Genomic DNA, 18112 nt, shown 5'->3' with positions numbered 1-18112 from the left:
TTTCCAGGACACAGGAAACAAGATCTTCTTCCATCTTGAGCAGCTCTATGAATGAGTACAAGCCATGCAGGGCTAAGTCTTTATCTATGGACTCCATCTTGCCCATGTGGCAAGGGACAGTGGACAGAAGTTCCTATTCTGAGAACTAAGGTAATGCTGGACTTCTAAGGGCTGTAACTTCAACTTTTACTAACCTGTCTTACCAACAACATTGCTAAAATAAGTACAAGGTTTAGGATGTGAGGAATGTGTGTTTTCACCTTTTCTTTGTATCCTTGCTCAGCCTGTTACTTGAACAAACCATGTATACTCTTTTTATTATTATTTATTAAACTTTCTTATATTTTGAATTCTCTGAGCCTGATCTCTGAAACACAGCATGCCTGTTCAGTCTTGCTATCAAAACAGTGGTAATGGAAAGAAGGAGTGGGTAAGTTCACCATCCCTTAACCATGATAACTTGAAATTGTGATAGATCACCCCAACACTAGCTGTTTGAATTAAACAGGAAATGAGGCATCTAGGTGGAGCTTTTAAATGTCAACAGGAGTGTGGAATGCTGGATGTGCAAATCCATTTGCTGGTAGCAGCAATTAGTACCAGTTTGGTTTTGGTACCATCCAGGAGTAAGGGGAAATGGCAGCGTTGCTGAGTGGAGACTTGGGATGGCTGTAGGGTTTTCCAACCTCTCAGCAACCTGAAGAATCAAGGCTTGCCAACTCTATCCTTTCATACCCCCTTTCTTCAGTGCTGTAGCATCAGTCTGACCAAACGCTGACACCCAGCACCTTTTAACTAATACATGAGGAGATCTGATCATAGACTATATTTTAAATCCTATCCTTCTTCCAATGAGCTCAGGACACAACATGCACAGTTTTATCTTCCCAATAACCCTTTGAGACAGGTTAGGCTGAGAGAGAAGAAGTACCTGCCCAAGGTTAGATAGTGATTATTTTAACCAAGGTTCCACCATCACAGTCCAACTTTTAACGGTTATACTACAGATTCTTACTGAATCTGCCTGCATCTCATCTCAGATAGATTTAAAGGATGTGTTCAACTGCACAGGTGATTAGGTGGTCCACACAAGTCCATCAATTTAATGGCCTGAATGGACCAGGACAAACTGTCTCTTTGCCTGTAAAAGAAATTATTTCGTTCTTAAGCTGGACAAAAGCAGTCACAAACTGCAACAACCAAGCAGGCATAAAGCTATCCAGCAAGGTGTTATGTTTGCCAGGAAACACAGAGGTGATCCAATCAGGAGCTCTCCTTGTATGTAAACTGAGGGGGTTCAAACAAGGTAATTCTGCTTGGCAACTGTCTTCATATCAAGGCTCTCAGCATGCCTAGTTTGTGCTATTCTGGGTGAAAGAACAGCTCCAAACCCTCTCGCCCATTACTCCAAACCCACCTCAACTCCCTTGTTCACCACAGCCTTGCTTTACTCTTACAGTATTAGCAGAACATTAGTTCATTTGTCACAGTTCACAAGCCCATAACACATCAAATACACACACAGCTTCTCAGACACATGGGCTGCTGTCCTGGGATATGCTTCCCCTTGTTTGAAAGAAGCTTTTTTTTGAGGCAGGGGATATCATGGCATTGACTATAGAAGATGCAGCACTACCTGCAGCTTTAAGAAAAAATTCCCTCAGTGGCTGTTACTAACTAACCACAACAGTATTGCCAGGGGTGGCCACATCCACCAGATTACTTGCTAGCAGGCTTAGGGTTGCCAGGTCCCTCTTCACCACTGGAGGGAGGCTTTTGGGGTGGAGCCTGAGGAGGGCAGGGTTTGGGGAGGGGAGGGACTTCCATGCCATAGAGTCCAGTTGCCAAGGTGGCCATTTTCTCCAGGTGAACTGATCTCTATCAGCTGGGGATCAGTTGTAATAGCAGGACATCTCCAGCTAGTACCTGGAGGCTGGCAACCCTAAGCAGGCTACTTGCATGACTCATCCAGGCCTGGCTGCTTGCTACTGTTCAACAGCAGCCTCCTCATGAAAGTCAGTGTGGTGTACTGCTTAGAGTTTCAGACTAAGACAGAATCACTAGGTTCCAATCATCACTCTGCCGTGGAAGTTCACTTGGTGACCTCCGGCCAGTAACATGCTCAGCCTGACTTATTTCACAGGGCTATTGTGAGGATAAAGTGGAAGAGAGAATGGTATACGCTTCTTTGGGTCCCACTGGGAATAATAAAAATAGCTTAAAGTGAGAGGCAGATAAAAGGTACAGTGATGAATGTGTGGGAAGGCGAGAAGGAGGCAGGGAAAGGTGAGGATTCGGGTCTGCCAGGAGAACAGAAATAGTGTGCAGAGGGGGATACAGGACACAGTAAGGTACTCCTCCCCAAAAAATCCTTGCAGGTTCCCCACTGTGCAACTGGGCCAGACTTTTTCCAAGGAGAGGCTGCCACAAAGTGGGATGGAAGGAAAGCTAATGACTGGTAGGCAGATAAAGCTAGGTTGGCTGGTATGTAGGAATGAGAGAATGAAGCAGGAAAAGGGGATAGGCTATGGGGGCTTTCAGGGAAGAAATGGAGGAAATAGTGGGGAAGGGGAAATGAGGCCCCTGCAAGTTCTTGTGGGTCTCCTGTCATTAATTTCTACAATGATGTGAAGAGTCAGTCAAAGAGAACAAGATAGCTTTTGGTGAGAATGAACAGCCTTGAAACTGGTTACAATCCAATGACACTCCAAATTCAAATTGGTTTGAACTGGCATCAAGGAACAGAATGGCTAAATGGGGGGTGTCCTCTTGGGCTTCTTTGTCAGTCCAGAATTAATTACTGTGAAGACCTCTCCAGGAGATTCCAGCAAACAAATAAATATAAATAAAACATTCACTGCTATAATTTTTACATTTATAAGCTTTTATTTAACCTGTAAAGTACCTAGGAACTTTGCTTGCCAACATATCTAATTTTCAACATGGCCTCATCTGTGGATACTTAAATCTGGAGATAGGAGCCATGAAAAGACAAGAAAGATCTTTCCATAATCCTGAGAAAAGGTGAAGAAGAAGAGTTGGTTTTATTTGCCGATTTTCTCTACCTTTTCAGGAGAATCAAACTGGCTTACAATCTCCTTCCCTTCCTCTCCCCACCACAAACACCTTGTGAGGTAGGTGACACTGAGAGACAGCTAAGAGAACTGTGACTAGCCCAAGGTCACCCAAGGATTCATGTATAGAAGTGGGGAAACCAACCCGGTTCACCAGATTAGAGTCCACTGCTCATGTGGAAGAGACTCAAACTCGATTCTCCAGACTAGAGTCCACTGCTTGTAACCACTACACCACACTGGCTCAGGTTTGCACAAAAATCTGGAATCTTAAAAGAATAGATTGAAGGATGTATCCAAGGTAGTTCACTGACAAGTGCTGATACTTTTATTAAGCACTAACATTGATTTCTCTTGGCAGTCACTGCTTTGTTTCACAAACATAAGCTTCTTCATACAGTAGTTCTTAAATTGGAAGAGTTAGGAACATCTACACAATTTCCCAGTTTTCTTCTTTAAATTGGCCTGGGATCACTCTTTTCACTAGAGCTATTTCCCGTTAAACACTTAGGGGTCAACCTCTCAACACTAGAGCTATTTTCCTTCATAATTGGTTATGGATCCTTCAGGTAAGTGTGTTCGTCTCACTCCAGAGAAGAATCCTCTACAGACAGCTTGCAGCTTACTCTGCTGTCTCCAAGTCTGTCAGTTAACAACCCTTCTTCCACTGTCCATTTCCAACTATCAGTTTTTCTAACTGCCATCCTTAGATAAATAACAAATATAACTGAAGAAAGGGGGCAGACAAACGGTTGGTTGGTAGATGGGTGAAAAGGAGAGAAGGGAGCAGAGAAAGGGGAGAGAGGAAACAGTGGGGAGACACAGAGGAAAGTTAGGAAATGAGATGCCCCCAGAAATCCTTGCAGGTCCCCCCACTTGTATGAGTCTATCCAGTAACATGGAAAGATGGCTACGACTCAATTGTTATGATGCCGGAAAAAATCAGGAGAGTTTCAAACCTCAGTAAAATGTATGAACTGTAACCCAATTGCTAATAGGGTATGTTTTGTAAAAACAGAAGAACATGCACATACAATTATTGTTTCTTCCTTCCGCTTCTCCATTTTTTCAGGCAGTTGGCCCAATGTGAAAAAACATGTGTTCTCCTTCCTTCCATCCTTATTTAGAGATGATCTAATTCTCCACCAGCTGCTTAACAAAATAGTTAAAACTATTACCTTTCTTCTTCAAAGTATACTGAAGGGTTAATAGTTAAAAGACCAAGATATCCTGCTTGCTTGCTCTCACTCGCTCTCTCTGTCTCTGCACAACTTCCTGCTATATGTTTCCTGCGATCTCTTGCTGCTTACTACTTGCTTACTGCTACCAGCTTTCTTCTTATTTGCAGCTGCCAAAGGCAATGAAACAAAGCTTCCCAAATCAAGACTTTAGCATCCTCACAGGTTCTCAGTAAATATGGCAGATACTCATCTGCTAGAAAGTTATCCTCCCCAAGTCTATATTATTTGAGGAATTTAGAAATAGCTGATGGGCATACTCACTGAAATGCTATGTTAGGTCTTGGGAGACAGGAGTCAAAATCCAATTTAGCAATTAGATTCCTTTAAGCAATTTACTACTTTTTAGTCTTAGTTTCCCAACTGTAAAATCTCCTGAAAGCAAAGTGAGTTGCAAAACTCACCGAAGCATATAATGTGGCTCTTCATAGCAGGTCAGCTATATGTGTTTTATAGTTTTGATCTAAGCATGCACATTGGAATTGGCATTCTCAGTGGTTGGTCCTACCTTGTGGAACAGCTTACTTGATAAGGTCAGGAAGGTGCCCACACTTATTATTCCGCATAATGTGCAAAACAAAATGTAATGTTCAAAAGGGCATTTTTAAAAAGATTTTAGAGCCATAGTGGAATTGAACTTGCCTAACTCTGTCAGTAGCACTTCCTACCACCCTTGGTGAACAAGAAAGGACCACAGGTAGCTCTTATGTAGCCAATTTAATTAATATAGGAAATTTTGCATTGTTTTCTTGTTTCTTTCAGGGATACAGGATGTTCATTCTTCTTCATGTTAACCCCATCCCCGCCCCCCAAACCATTCCAATACCATTACAGATGGGACAGGCAGTGTGTGTTCATATTCCTACATGAGAGACAGATATACTCATGACAATCACACCAAATATAAAAATATCTATTATAGCAACAGAAGCAAGTTCTAGCTTTTCCGGTGTACAATAAAAATTCAGCTAACAATGCCATAACCATTTGGACAGGGACCACAGCAGGACACAAAAAGGAATGTGTGAAACCAGTTCCGCAATACTGATTCTAAGTCTGTAAAAAGCTATCAGTTCTCCCTAGTTTTAAAAGCACAGGTAACTACTATCATCTGGCTATAGAATTTCAAGAAATGTTAAGAAAATCATTTCCCAGAGCTCCTCTGAATATCTGATGTTGAATTCTCATGAAAAGAGGCAAAAAGTGGAACATTTGACAAAGATCCTTGCAGAAGGGGAAGCTGTTAATACTTATAGTGAAGGATATTACATCTTCCTGTTTATTTCTCTTGTGAAGAAATGCATTTTTAAATACTAACTTTTAATTAATGATTTATTCATTAATTGAATGCTTTTAACAACGAAGTTGTTTATTTCTTAAATGTATTGAAAATAGAAGCTGAACTTCAAAAATAGAAATGATTCTTTTGTGAAATGAATTTCTGGAATATGTGGATTGAATTTCTGGCAAGGAAGCTTTCTTGCATATATCCTGTTTACCTGCTTCTCAAAGGACAAGATAAACATTGCCTTTGATATTTGCAAAAGGTTTACTTGTCAGAATATTTTTATGTTTTTGTTTATCTTTACCTATATCCTTTTCCCTTTAAGTACTTCATGAAAACCATTTTTTTAAGTGATGCCAGGCCCAACTTCTGTAAAGCAGCATGTCAGATGTTTAACGAGCCTTATGGAGAACATCAGTTACAAGATCTTCTGGTGTTGTACTTTACACTTAAAAACAACCACTGGGCACCGCAGACAGCCATGGCAGCCCTGAAGGAAGGGCAGTTCAGCATCTTCCCTAATCTAAATTGCCTCACTGCAAAGCTGCTGTTTGTTCTACCGGGGGGGGGGGGGGGAGCCAAGTGCTATAAAGATTTTTCCCAGTGACGCAGACAGAACTTTTGAATAAAACAATTTAGATCCAGAGAATTGTGCAAAAAACCCCTGCTTTTCTGGGCCTGCTGTTCCAGTACAATTTTCATTCCCCAGTGGCTGATTTGAAATACAAACAAAATAATCAGGATGTCAGATCACAAGTCATCCATATCATGTCAATTTTGGTTCTCAAACCCCTAAATGAAGTCATGCCAGTCAAACTGGCATGCTAAAAATATTAACACAGAACCTGAGACACATGGATTCTATCCAAAAGGAAAATGTTCTTAACTTCAAAATGTTTGCGATCATTCACAATTAGCATTTACAGCTCCTTGTTATTTGCTCCCTCTGCCCAGGAACTTTCCCTCCATCTTCCTGCTACCTCCTTTCAGATGCCACCATTGAAAAAATTTCCATTCTTCCTTGCACTACAGCTCATGCTCAGACTGTGAGAAGTGAGAGATGCATGGCAACTAGAGCAAATACACTGATCTTGTCACAATAGGAGAACTAAGAGCAACAGGAATCTGAGCCAGCATGGGGTGTGTGCCTACAGTATATGCCTGTAAAGCTGTCCAGAGAGAAAGACTTTTTTTGAAAGCCCTGCAACATGAAGCATTTAGATCAGAGGGGCATAAGGAAGGTGGTTTTTTGCTTTTTCTTCTAGGCAAGAGTACTCTTCAGAGTGTTTGGATAAGCAGTCAAATTGTATATCTCAAGTTCTACTGTAATATTTAGTACTATACACTAGAACTTGAGAGATGCAAATCGACTGCTTATCAAAACACTCTGAAGAGTACTCCTGCCTAATACATGATAATATTTAATACTGTACCATTAGTATTTAAGCAACTTCATCTGGAAAACAGATAAAGTGCTTCAGAAAATCTTTAGCAACTGAAAAGCAGTTCCCTTTAACAGTGATCTAGCTGATGTGTGGTCAGCTAGTACTTCAATCATCAATATTAAATCCTAAAGCTACCACTGCAGTCAAAAATATACAGGCCTTGTGCAACTACTTTGTTTACTTATATGCCAATCCTTATGGAACAACAGGGTGATGAAGCAATGAGAAACATGCTAATTAATTATTTTAAGCAGCACTCAAACCCACTTGACTCCCATAATTAGCATTCCCTTCGTGATAGCACACTTGGTTTACAATCATTATGAAACTAAATTACAATACATCAAGTGATACCCAGTTGCTTTGTCTTTATACCACTGCATCATGCAGTTCAGAGTTCTTGGTATTAGTTGGATTTGCTGATGTTAGATTTTGCTTTTGTTATATTTGTTAGCCGGTCTCCTTTTACAGCACATTATTATATGCCCAGGAAAAACAACAAGCAGCTCAAAATACTTATTCTGCCCTACCAAATGCAGATTCCTCGGAAAAGTTGTACTGAAATTTATCAGTAGACCATACCTCTGTCTCTCTGGTTGATATGCTCGTTGTCTGTACTTCCAAGCCACAGTTTGCTCTCTTGACAGTGAGATAAAATGGATAATCCTTTGCCACCATTGTGGCTGAAGGAGTAGCAGTCTCGGAGGTCACAGCTGAGTCTGTTGGTGCACAAAATGTGAAGGCAGAGCTAAGTCTTTCCCCTGCAACCTATCCAGCATTCACCAGCTGGGGAACCGAGTTGTTCTCCCTCCTGCTGCGCTAGACTTCTGACAGCATGATCAAAGGCAACCCGTGAGCTCCACTGAACAGGGAAGCAGACAGCCTCTTGAGCGTGTCGAACAAGTGTAACCAAACACTGCTCATTACTGAGACCCGCCCACTGACACAGGATAGGGAGGAGAGCGGGTGGAATACTTCTGCTGATTTGCACTGAAGCCAGCAAATCACTGAAAACTCATTTAGAAGCTAGTAAAGCACCTGACTACGGGCAACAAGCTTAAAATAATCAGTCTTCTCCTTTACAAAAATTGATATTGAGGGCAATATCCTTTTTTTAAATCATCATTCTTCTCCTTTTCAAAAACTGATATTTGATTGCTATCTCTTTGTCATCCAAATTATAGTATATGCTTGACATTATCACAACCTGTTTAAAGGGACATCAGTTTAGATGGCATCCTTTTTTATTCAGTATTGTTCACAGCTGATAGCAGGAGGATTGTTGACATGCTGTATTTCACCTGTCAGTGCAGTGCACACCTGATTCTCAAAAATGCATATCCATAATCTGTTAAGCAATGCTGTACCTATGAAACATACATACTGGCATATACTATTAGAATAAATACATAGTAAAGATACTATGTATTTACTATGTATAAGATCACAGCCTGAAATGCTTTTTTCCTTCCCACCCTCTTGTTTTACCATTGAGCTTCATTAAATTTTCTGGAGAACTCAAAAGCTTGCACAGTTCTGTGATATTTTGATTGATCCTTTAAAAGGGGGTTGGGGGGCATTTTTCTGTAGGCTGTCCTATAAACTCTGTAGAATGTGACCTTTCCATTATAAGAGAATAACCATACAGGTTCTACTTGCACTTGCGTATTGCCTAGTCTCATTAACTATGGACTGGAGTGTCCTTTCAGAATAATAAAATGGTGGCAAATTTCCACACTTGGATATGTAAACTGATTTAAGGAAGATTTGGGATCAGAGTGTACCAGCAGAACAATATTATCCTTGTTGGAAAGCACACCTATGTGGATTACCATAGCAGCACTTGTTGTGTCAATTACTTCAGGCAAGTACATTTAATATTGCAGGTGCAGCATAACACCATATGAGATCAGACCGGTGGTCCACCTAGTCTAGCAACCTGTTTAACACTGGCCACTTGCCTCCATTGTGAGAACTGCCCATTAATTCCTACTCTACTTCTTGTTGTGTAAAAGATAACTTGTCCTCTTACCTGGTGCCTGCTAAGTTTATTCAGGAGTCTTTGGTGGGGAACCTTTGGGAACTCAAACTATATAATGTCTACCAGACTACCCTAATACACATGCCTGTTAACCCCCTCGAAAAATTCCAAAAGATTGGTGAGGCAGGACTTCCCTTCACAAAAGCCATGCTGATTTTCCCTCAGGACACACGGTGTTCCTCTATCTGATTAATAATTCTTTCTTTGATAACAGTTACTACTAATTTATATGGAACACATGTTAAGCTAACTGACCTACAATTTCCTGGGTCCCTCTGGACACATTTTTTAAAAGTAATGTTAACATCTGCTACTGTGGTTATAGTTATCAACCTCAGGAAATGCCATTGTGCTATTTTAATGCTTTTAAATAATTTTAATCTTTATAAAGCGCTTCTAATAAATTATACTTTCAGTATTTATACGTACACTTATATATATTTTTTCCTTTCACCCAACCTTGGGTACCCAGCTTTTGTTTTTAGGTTGGGTTTTATTCCCCTCCTTTTTTCTTCCAACATCTGCTACTTTCCAGTCCTCCAGCAGGGTGGCCAGTTTTAGTGGCAAGTTACATATACTAGTTATAGGATCCATAATTTCATATCCGAGTCCTTTAAGAACCATCCAGACCTGCACACATACTATTTTTTTACATCTTTACATTAGTCCTAAGACTTTATCTCTTCTTGAAAACAGCAGCTCCAGCATGAACATGAAACCCCTATTTTCATTGGCGAAAGATGCAAAAAAATAATTAACTTTTGCTCCAATCTCCCTGTCTACTTTAAGCTACCCTTTCATTTCTCTGCCATTGAATGGCCAAACTGCTTATCTGGACACAGATGATCTGGGTACCTGGATCTACGCTATGGTAACTAGTCTACTGTAATGCACTCCATACAGGTCTTCCCTCAAAGTCAATTTAGAGACTCCAGCTGGTATAGAACACCAGAGCTCAGTTAATATCAGTAGCTAGATGATGCAAGCTTATTATTACCATTCCCTGTTGTGACCCCGCCCCCACCTTATGGAATTACCTGCATGACAAGGTTAGGAAGGCTCTCATTCTCCTGGCTTGTCAACAAACTACAAAAAACTGAATTATTCAGGAGGGCTTTCGTATATTTGTGTAATGGAGGCTACCAGGCCCAGTTGTATGGTGAGGAACTTCACTTTCCCCTGTATCCCCTTGCCCACAATATTTCACCTGCTGAAAACTCCCATATTCTTACCTTTCCGTGCTTCTTTTTCTCCTTCCCCCTCACCTACCGACCTACCTTTTAACTTTCCCCCATCTTTGGCTATATTGATATTTATTTATTGGTTCTTGTAGGTTATCCGGGCTGTGTAACTGTGGTCTTGGAATTTTCTTTCCTGACGTTTCGCCAGCAACTGTGGCAGGCATCTTCAGAGTAGTAACACTGAAGGACAGTGTCTCTTCAGTGTTACTCCTCTGAAGATGCCTGCCACAGTTGCTGGCGAAACGTCAGGAAAGAAAATTCCAAGACCACGGTTACACAGCCCGGATAACCTACAAGAACCAATGAACTCTGACCGTGAAAGCCTTCGACGATATTTATTTACTTCATCTATACTGGATCTTTCTCCACAATGGGGACCCAAAGCAGCTTACATCATTTTTCTCTCCTCCTTTTCATCCTCACAGCAATCCTGTAAGGTAAGTTAGGTTGAGAATGGCCTACGGTCACCCAGTGAGTTTCCAGGGCAGAATGGAGATACAAACCTGGGTCTCCCAAGTCCTAGTCTGAAACTCTAACCATTATACCAGTCAGGTCTTCATGAGATGGTTGATGCTGAACAACATCCTGGAAAGGACTCTGCCTCATCCCCCCTGCCTTTTAATGACAGAAATCAAGCCTTGAAGCCTGTTTGTGGTTGCTTAGCAATGGCAACTGAGGGCATTCATTTCTTAAAGCTACAGGTGTGGCTTCTATCAATTTGGAGGGTTCTAACAGCCCAATATATTTATTTATTTTTAGATTTCAAATTTTTCTGCACCTGAGTTTTTTTTAGGTTCACAGAAAGATCTGTTTTGTCCATTCACAGCTCCAGTCTCTGGATTTAAGTATTCACAGATTTGGCCATGTTGAGAATTAGCTATATTAAGCACCAGCAGTCTGACTACGTTTTAGGTTCATTTGAAGCCTGTCTCTTTTGCACAGATTTGGCTTGTCCCAGAAAATTCCATACAGCCTAACAAATCTACATCCTTCCTCCCATAATCCACTCTCTCACCTAACTCCGTGTGACTTACTTACAAGGAAACGTGTTTAGGATCACGTTGCCAAACAAATAACATCTTTAGACATATCTCAAGGTGAAACTCAACACCTCACAAAAAATATAGTAAGCATCATGCTTCTACCAGGAAAGATCAGAGGGTGCTTATTTGACCAGTTCTTCAGGTAATATCACATCTCTTCATCAAGAGACAGCTAAAATAACCTCTTGAGAAATCAGTTTATGGAACCTCTTAGAAAGCCACAAAGATATCCCATGACATTCTTGGTCTGTTTCAACCACTTATTCCATTAAAAAGTGATGGTAGAGATTATACGGATGTGTCTTATATATAGACTCCCACACATGTACATAGCATTCATCGTTTCTGAAGAATGCAATAGGTTCTCCACAGGATTGCATAGCTGGTCACCCAAGAGTGTGAGCCACTCTTTCACACAGGATCTTGGACATTCTTGCTAAAACTTCTAATCTGCGCTGTGCCTTAGAGGCCTGCAATTGACACCGACCCTATGTATACTGTTTCTTTCTCAAGGCAGAGGGCATTTATTTTCCAAAGGAAGATGGTTTGCAAGGGTATATAAGTAGTATACGTCTATGACGCCTCCCCCCAGGCTCTGCAGACACCTGTCCTTTGATCCTCCCTATACCCATTCTTCTTTGATCTGTAAGATAAAGCATGTCTAGGCAAATAGGTTATGTTTGAGCTTCTGTTTCCTGGAAGGTGATTAGGACAGTGTGTTTAAGGACCAGTATTAATTCAGATATCGCTAGTGTATGAAAATTGGAACCAAGAGGTCTTTTCCATCAAAGCCCAACCCTGTAAGGCTGCCACAACTACCGGTATCACTGTTCATTAGCGCCACCCATTTTACTATCAGATCAAGTACTCTTGTAAAGCACTAATACAATCTCATTTTTTGACCACTCAGGCAAGCCTCAGAGTGCAAAGTTAAGACTGATATCAGCTACCCTGACCTCCCTGGCAGTTCTCTGTAAACACCCTTACAAAAGATGAGCATATATGTTGCAATGAACAAGCAATGGAACCAGGCTGAATCCCAGAATTACTGGAAATATGCCAGATATTGCCTCACATAACTATGGTTTATGCGTTAAAATACCTAGGTAGTGTATTGGATCCTGTGACCCACGACCATTGATCTTTCTCACGTTCCCCTCTCCCAAGCAGTCCTATCCAATCCCAAAAAGTTTATTCTCAGGACCTGCATAGTCTAATAACTACAGTGGGGGAAGGGAATGGGGAAAAATTATTCTCCCCTCTCTCCTGTCAGTGGAACTGTGCAGTTAGAACAGGCAGGAAGAACAATTTTGTCCCTTTCCAGTCTCCAGTGCAGCCTCCATACCAGCAGGGCTAGTTAATTGATTGATTAATTAATTAGATTTATATCCCGCCCTTTCCTGACTACAGTCAGGCTAAAGGCGGCTACCAACAAAAATAAACAATCAATCTAAAATACATATTATAAAATTTAAAACCTTATGCATTCTAAAATTCAAAGAGGTGCCCTAGCAATAATCAAACTGGAAGGGATAATCAAACAAGAAGAGGCAGAGAAGAAGGTGGAGGAAATAAAAACTAAAGCCAGCTAATGAAATAAAGTAAACGTGAAATATAAATACAAGAGTAGGGACGCCAGCTGCGATATAACCATCACTGCCTCAACCATAGGCCTGGCGGGACAGCTCAGTCTTAGAGGCCCTGCGGAATTGAACCAGGTCCCACAGGGCTCGGGTGTTGCTTGATACAGAGTTCCACCAGACCGGTGCCTGAGCCGAAAAAGCACTGGCCCTGGTTGAGGATAGCCGGATGCTCCTTGGGTTAGGGACCACCAGTAAGTTGTTACTAGCTGAGCGCAAAGCTCAGTGGGGGATTGTATCAGGAGAGGCAGTCCCACAGGTACGATGGTCCCAGACCATGCAGGTCCCACAACAATAGGAATAAACTTTCTCAGGTTAGGAAATGATTGCTATGGGGAGAGGAATGTGGGAAAGATCCATAATCCTTGCATCCACTGGTATTGGGATTCAACCTATGTTTTTTTTTGCCTACGCTAGAACCATTAAAGCTGATCTTATGAACTGCTCAGAGTTACAGCGCATTCCTGAGCCTGAAGGGCGAAGGCTCTGCACCAGGAAGGCTCTACACCGGTCGCCGCCATGGCAGCACCGCCCTGGGATGCCGACGGGACTTTCCGCCAGCGTCCAACCAGCATAAAAGCCAGCACCAGCGTCCCAGCGTCCTGGAAGGCATTCCTGGGGTGCTCCGGCGCCCGGCCGGGGGAGGAGCCGCCTTTAGGCGGCCTCCAAAGCCCTTTCGGGCCGGGAATGCCCCTTTTTTATTTTCGTGAGATACACCACCTTTTTAGGTGGCGTATCTCCCGTGCAACCCTATGAAGGGTTGCACAGGTTTTGTTCGCGAAGGGGAAGGTTTTGGCCTCAATGGGGGGGGAGCGAAACCTCCTTTGGAGGCAGCGCCGCTGTGCTGCCTCCTGCAACTGGCACAGCCTTTCCTCTCAGGAATGCGCTGTTAGAGTAATAAAGTCGACTTATCCAGAAAATTCTCAAAAGGCAGAGGATGAACAAACTACCTTGGTTCCATTGATTTGGCAACAAAGCTACCAACTGATTAAGTCAGGCCAGAATTGACAAAACATTCGAGTGAAATTATACAAAATTTATAATGCAGTACAGGTCCCATCCAGAAACAGAATATTCTAATGCAAAAGCATTTCAAGATGGTATTGTAAGGCTGAGTTTCAAATGCTTCTCTCAGGTGGTAAGCAGAAAACCTTCCTGCCCTGGTGAAGCAATCCGTAGATGTAGGTTCTATCAATCAATCTAGTCCCCAAGAATCCAAATCATTTCCCTCCTCCTCCCTCAGTTTTAACCACAGCTATACTTGTGATCATACCTACAATGCCTGGTACCAGCTGTCTAGGGCCAGGTGTATGGCTGCTTTCCAGGGTTATCTTCTGTCACACACAAAGGCCTGTTTTAACATCCTTTTTCAATCCTCTTGCATTGATGCTCTTGGCAGTGAGATACCCTCAGTTTCAGAGCATAACCACAGCAGATTCTACTCCCCATCCCCTTCCCCCCCCCCCCCGCAAGTTACTAATTGCTGCCAGGAAGTGGCAGCTGTTATCTGTCAATGTGCCAGCTCAGATGTTATTTCCTCCATGTGCTTGCATTCCTGAGGCTTCTCTATCCAGAGAACTTTACAAACATATTGACCCCAATAACAGATTTTCAAAGTGTTTGGAATTTTTATGACAAGAACAGAGGGCAGAAAATATGCATTTTGTAAAAAACTATCGTCATGGGGAAAATAACAAGAAAATGAAGGACAATGAAGCCTAGCCCAAGATCATTGCAAATCTTGTTCTACCCTCTGCTTCTGGCTTTTGAGATTCTACCAGGTATTTCCCACATGTTTTCAAGGTTTTGTCTGCATTGATGTGAATCAGAACACTTTGTAGTTTTTAGTGAAAAGCAGGAAATATATTTTGTGGATACATTTTCTCATAAAATATGAATTTATTTAACATATTCATTACCAGGTTGCCATGTTCTGCACTAGATTCTACATGAGCACAGAAATCCAGGAAAGGCACAAGCTCCTGATTGTGATGGGGATGAATTAGGAGGCTAGAAACAGGTGATTAATGTCACAACTCATAGATAACATATCTGGAGAGCCAATGTGGTGTAGTGGCTGGGATAGGACAGGGGAAACTCAGGCTCAAACTCTCATTATGCAGTGAAGCTCACTGGACCAGTTATCGTACCTCAGTCTAACCTTACCTCACAGGTTTTGATGAGGACAGAAAGGAGGAGGGAAAAAACCACATGCACCACCCTGAGCTCCCAGGAGGAAGGGCGGAATAAAAATGTGACAGATAGACAGATACACACATAGTATTTAATTTTAAAAAATTATTATGTATTTGTACCTGAGCCATTGCTTCTTCCACGAAAGCAATAAGCCATTTATATGAGCTAAAAGTATCAGCATGCACATCTTTCGAATAAGAATTATTTAATAATATACTGAACTTTATATATATGAGGTTTTAAATTTAGTGATTTCAGAGTAGAACTATTTTGGAGCCTCACAGTAAGTCAGATCTATGGCCGCTAATGGGCTATAGTTAGGAAAGTGAACAATAAGGAAAAGAGAAAGCAAGCATTCCGTACAATGTCGGACACAAGGTGTCAGGAGACTTCAGATGTTCCTATTCCTGACATCAAAACAGAAATACTAACAGCTTTTTATTATTACTTCCCCAGAAGTTCTTTTTGTTTTATTTTGTTACTTTTTAAAAATTGTAACTTCTTTCAAGAACACAAAAAATCTGGTTAAAAAAAATCAGTACTAGCCTAAGCTCCCTCAAAGCACTCATATCTCTCATATCTGATCCATCCAGCTCTGACCACCCAAGATTTCCCCAGTGGACTTTTCAAGGTTTCTACCACCCTTACCATGAAAAAATACCCTTTAACTAATATCACTATGAGCATGGCAGAGTACTTATAGGGGGGTAAATAATGGTGTAAGGACATTAAGACAGATGTTCGGATGAAAGTGGAGAATAGCAACTTCTAAACTTCAACTATTCTTACTTTACATTTTTGTCTGATTCTAACATTTCAGACACTAAAGTATAAAAAAGATACTCAACGAAAGAGATGTAGATGTTTTTGTTGGCTATGAAGAAATCACTCATTTTCTGTTCAGCCATTATTTCACACCTGATTTGAAGAGAGTTTCAAAGCAAGATTTGGAGCCAATTCCTGGTTAATTCTGAATAGGATGATCTGTAGTAGATGGATGGATCTTCCTTTGAAACACTTCGAAGTATAATTTTATCATCATTAAAGCAAGAACAACTCTGACTCTGGTATGTTTTAAAAGATGTGTTTTGAGTTAATCCATAAGTGTTTCCACTGACTTAAAAATAAAACAGGAGTCCAGTGGCACCTTAAAGTCTATCAAAATTTATTCCAACATAAGCTTTTACGAGTCAGAGTTTACTTGGTCAGAGGCACAGAAGTGTACATACATTAGCAAGATTATTTTATATTCAGAACAGAAAGTGGTAGGGCAGGGAGATGTTCGTTAAAAAGAGAGGCTAGTTTAAAACAAGAGTAGTCAGTTCACTGAGAGTAGGTGAGGACTGCTCCCTACTTCTGATAGACATAAAATCTAGTATGCAATATGCAGATATAATGGGATGTCGAACTAATTGACATCATTAAGGTGTGGGATATGAAAGATATTAGCACTTATAGAAAGTGAGGAATCCCAAATCCTTGTTAATACTGGGAGGAAGGGGTTGAACTTGTTAATTAATACTAATTCAGCAGCTTCACACCGGATTTCCACTTAGGAGTTCCTTTGGAGGAGAACTTTTAGATCAACAACCGAAGATTAAAAATGACCAGCCACTGGTTTCCTATGAGGAAAGATTGAAGGAGCTGGGTATGTTTAGTCTGAAGAGGAGAAGAATGAGAGGTGATATGATAGCCATCTTCAAGTACTTGAAGGGCTGTCATATAGAGGATGGTGCCGAGTTGTTTTATGTAGCTCCAGAAGGTCGGACCAGAACCAACGGGTTGAAATTAAATAAAAAGAGTTTCCGTCTAGACATTAGGAAGAATTTTCTAACAGAGTGGTTCCTCAGTGGAACAGGCTTCCTCGGCTGGGTTGGAAAAGACTCAATTATGTATAGAAATATGTTTATTTTAAGGCGCTGATTATCTATATTAAAACATTAAAAATTATATTAAAAGAAAACACAATTGACAACGATTACAGGTTGATGAACTAAAACCACAATCCAAACATGTTTCGGTCCCCTGGCCATCAGTGGTCTAATAACATCAGCCGTTTATCTGGTTGATACTGGTATGCACACCTTGTATGGAAGGCTAACACAGCCCAGAAAAGAACAAGCAGAAAGTACTTCACAGCAGTGCCCTCTTTAATTTTATAAATTTTATAGAATATATTTTCCACAGGGTCAAATTAGAATACATCCCTACATACATACCTGGGTTATTGTTATTATTCTGCTACAATATTGTTATACATGTTGTATTATGTATCAGTTATTAGACCACTGATGAAGGCCAGGAGGCCAAAACACATTTGGATTGTGGTTTTAGTTTATCATTCTGTAATAGTTGCCAATTGTGCTTTCTTCTAATATAATTTTTAATGTTTTTAATATAGATATCAGCATCTTAAAATAAATATATTTCTATACATAATTGAGTCTTTTTCTACCCATCCTTTGGGTACCCAGCTTTGGCTTTAGGTTGGGTCTTTCCTTCCCCCTTTTGTTTTTTGTCAGTTGTTAACCATATGTGACACCAACAAAATAGTTCTTTTTCCTGCTTAACAGTGAAATGATTACTCATTTTCCCCCCACAGTGGATCAAAACACAAGATTTTGAAATAATAAGCCACACCAGCAAACGTCACCAAAACACTTATTTTGTTCTGGGAAGTAATCACAATAGATTTCAACTTGCATACATTGTGAAAATTTTAAATATTAGTTTTTAATTGCACAGATGCCATGGACATCATGGTATCTGCTTCTGCAAATCATGAATATATTTTTCAGTTGCTAGTGAGATAAATACATGAAATTCATGTGCTAATAGCAAATCATATTTACACCGCTAATTAAGTGTTAGTTCTTGCTGTGTTTTTAATACTCTGTAAACTATATCTG

At 40.8% G+C, this 18112-nt stretch overlaps 1 protein-coding gene across 3 annotated transcripts in view; it reads right to left on the bottom strand.

Moving 5' to 3' along the window:
• ARHGEF3 (Rho guanine nucleotide exchange factor 3) overlaps window positions 1-18112 on the bottom strand; it is a 126942-nt gene that overhangs the window by 29605 nt on the left and 79225 nt on the right. Inside the window, exon 1 of one of the 3 annotated variants that reach the window (XM_056862694.1) lies at window positions 7625-7820. The exons of the other annotated variants lie outside the window; for them this stretch is intronic. Coding sequence (XP_056718672.1) covers window positions 7625-7720 — 96 coding nt within the window. The 5' untranslated portion in view covers window positions 7721-7820. Of the gene's footprint in view, window positions 1-7624; window positions 7821-18112 lie in introns of those variants that run through there. 3 annotated transcript variants of the gene reach the window in all.

The sequence above is a fragment of the Euleptes europaea genome, chromosome 1, assembly GCF_029931775.1.
Source record: "Euleptes europaea isolate rEulEur1 chromosome 1, rEulEur1.hap1, whole genome shotgun sequence".
Taxonomy (NCBI): domain Eukaryota; kingdom Metazoa; phylum Chordata; class Lepidosauria; order Squamata; family Sphaerodactylidae; genus Euleptes; species Euleptes europaea.
The sequence above is the reverse complement of the archived record's forward strand: the minus strand, read 5'-3'. Positions and strand labels throughout refer to the sequence as shown.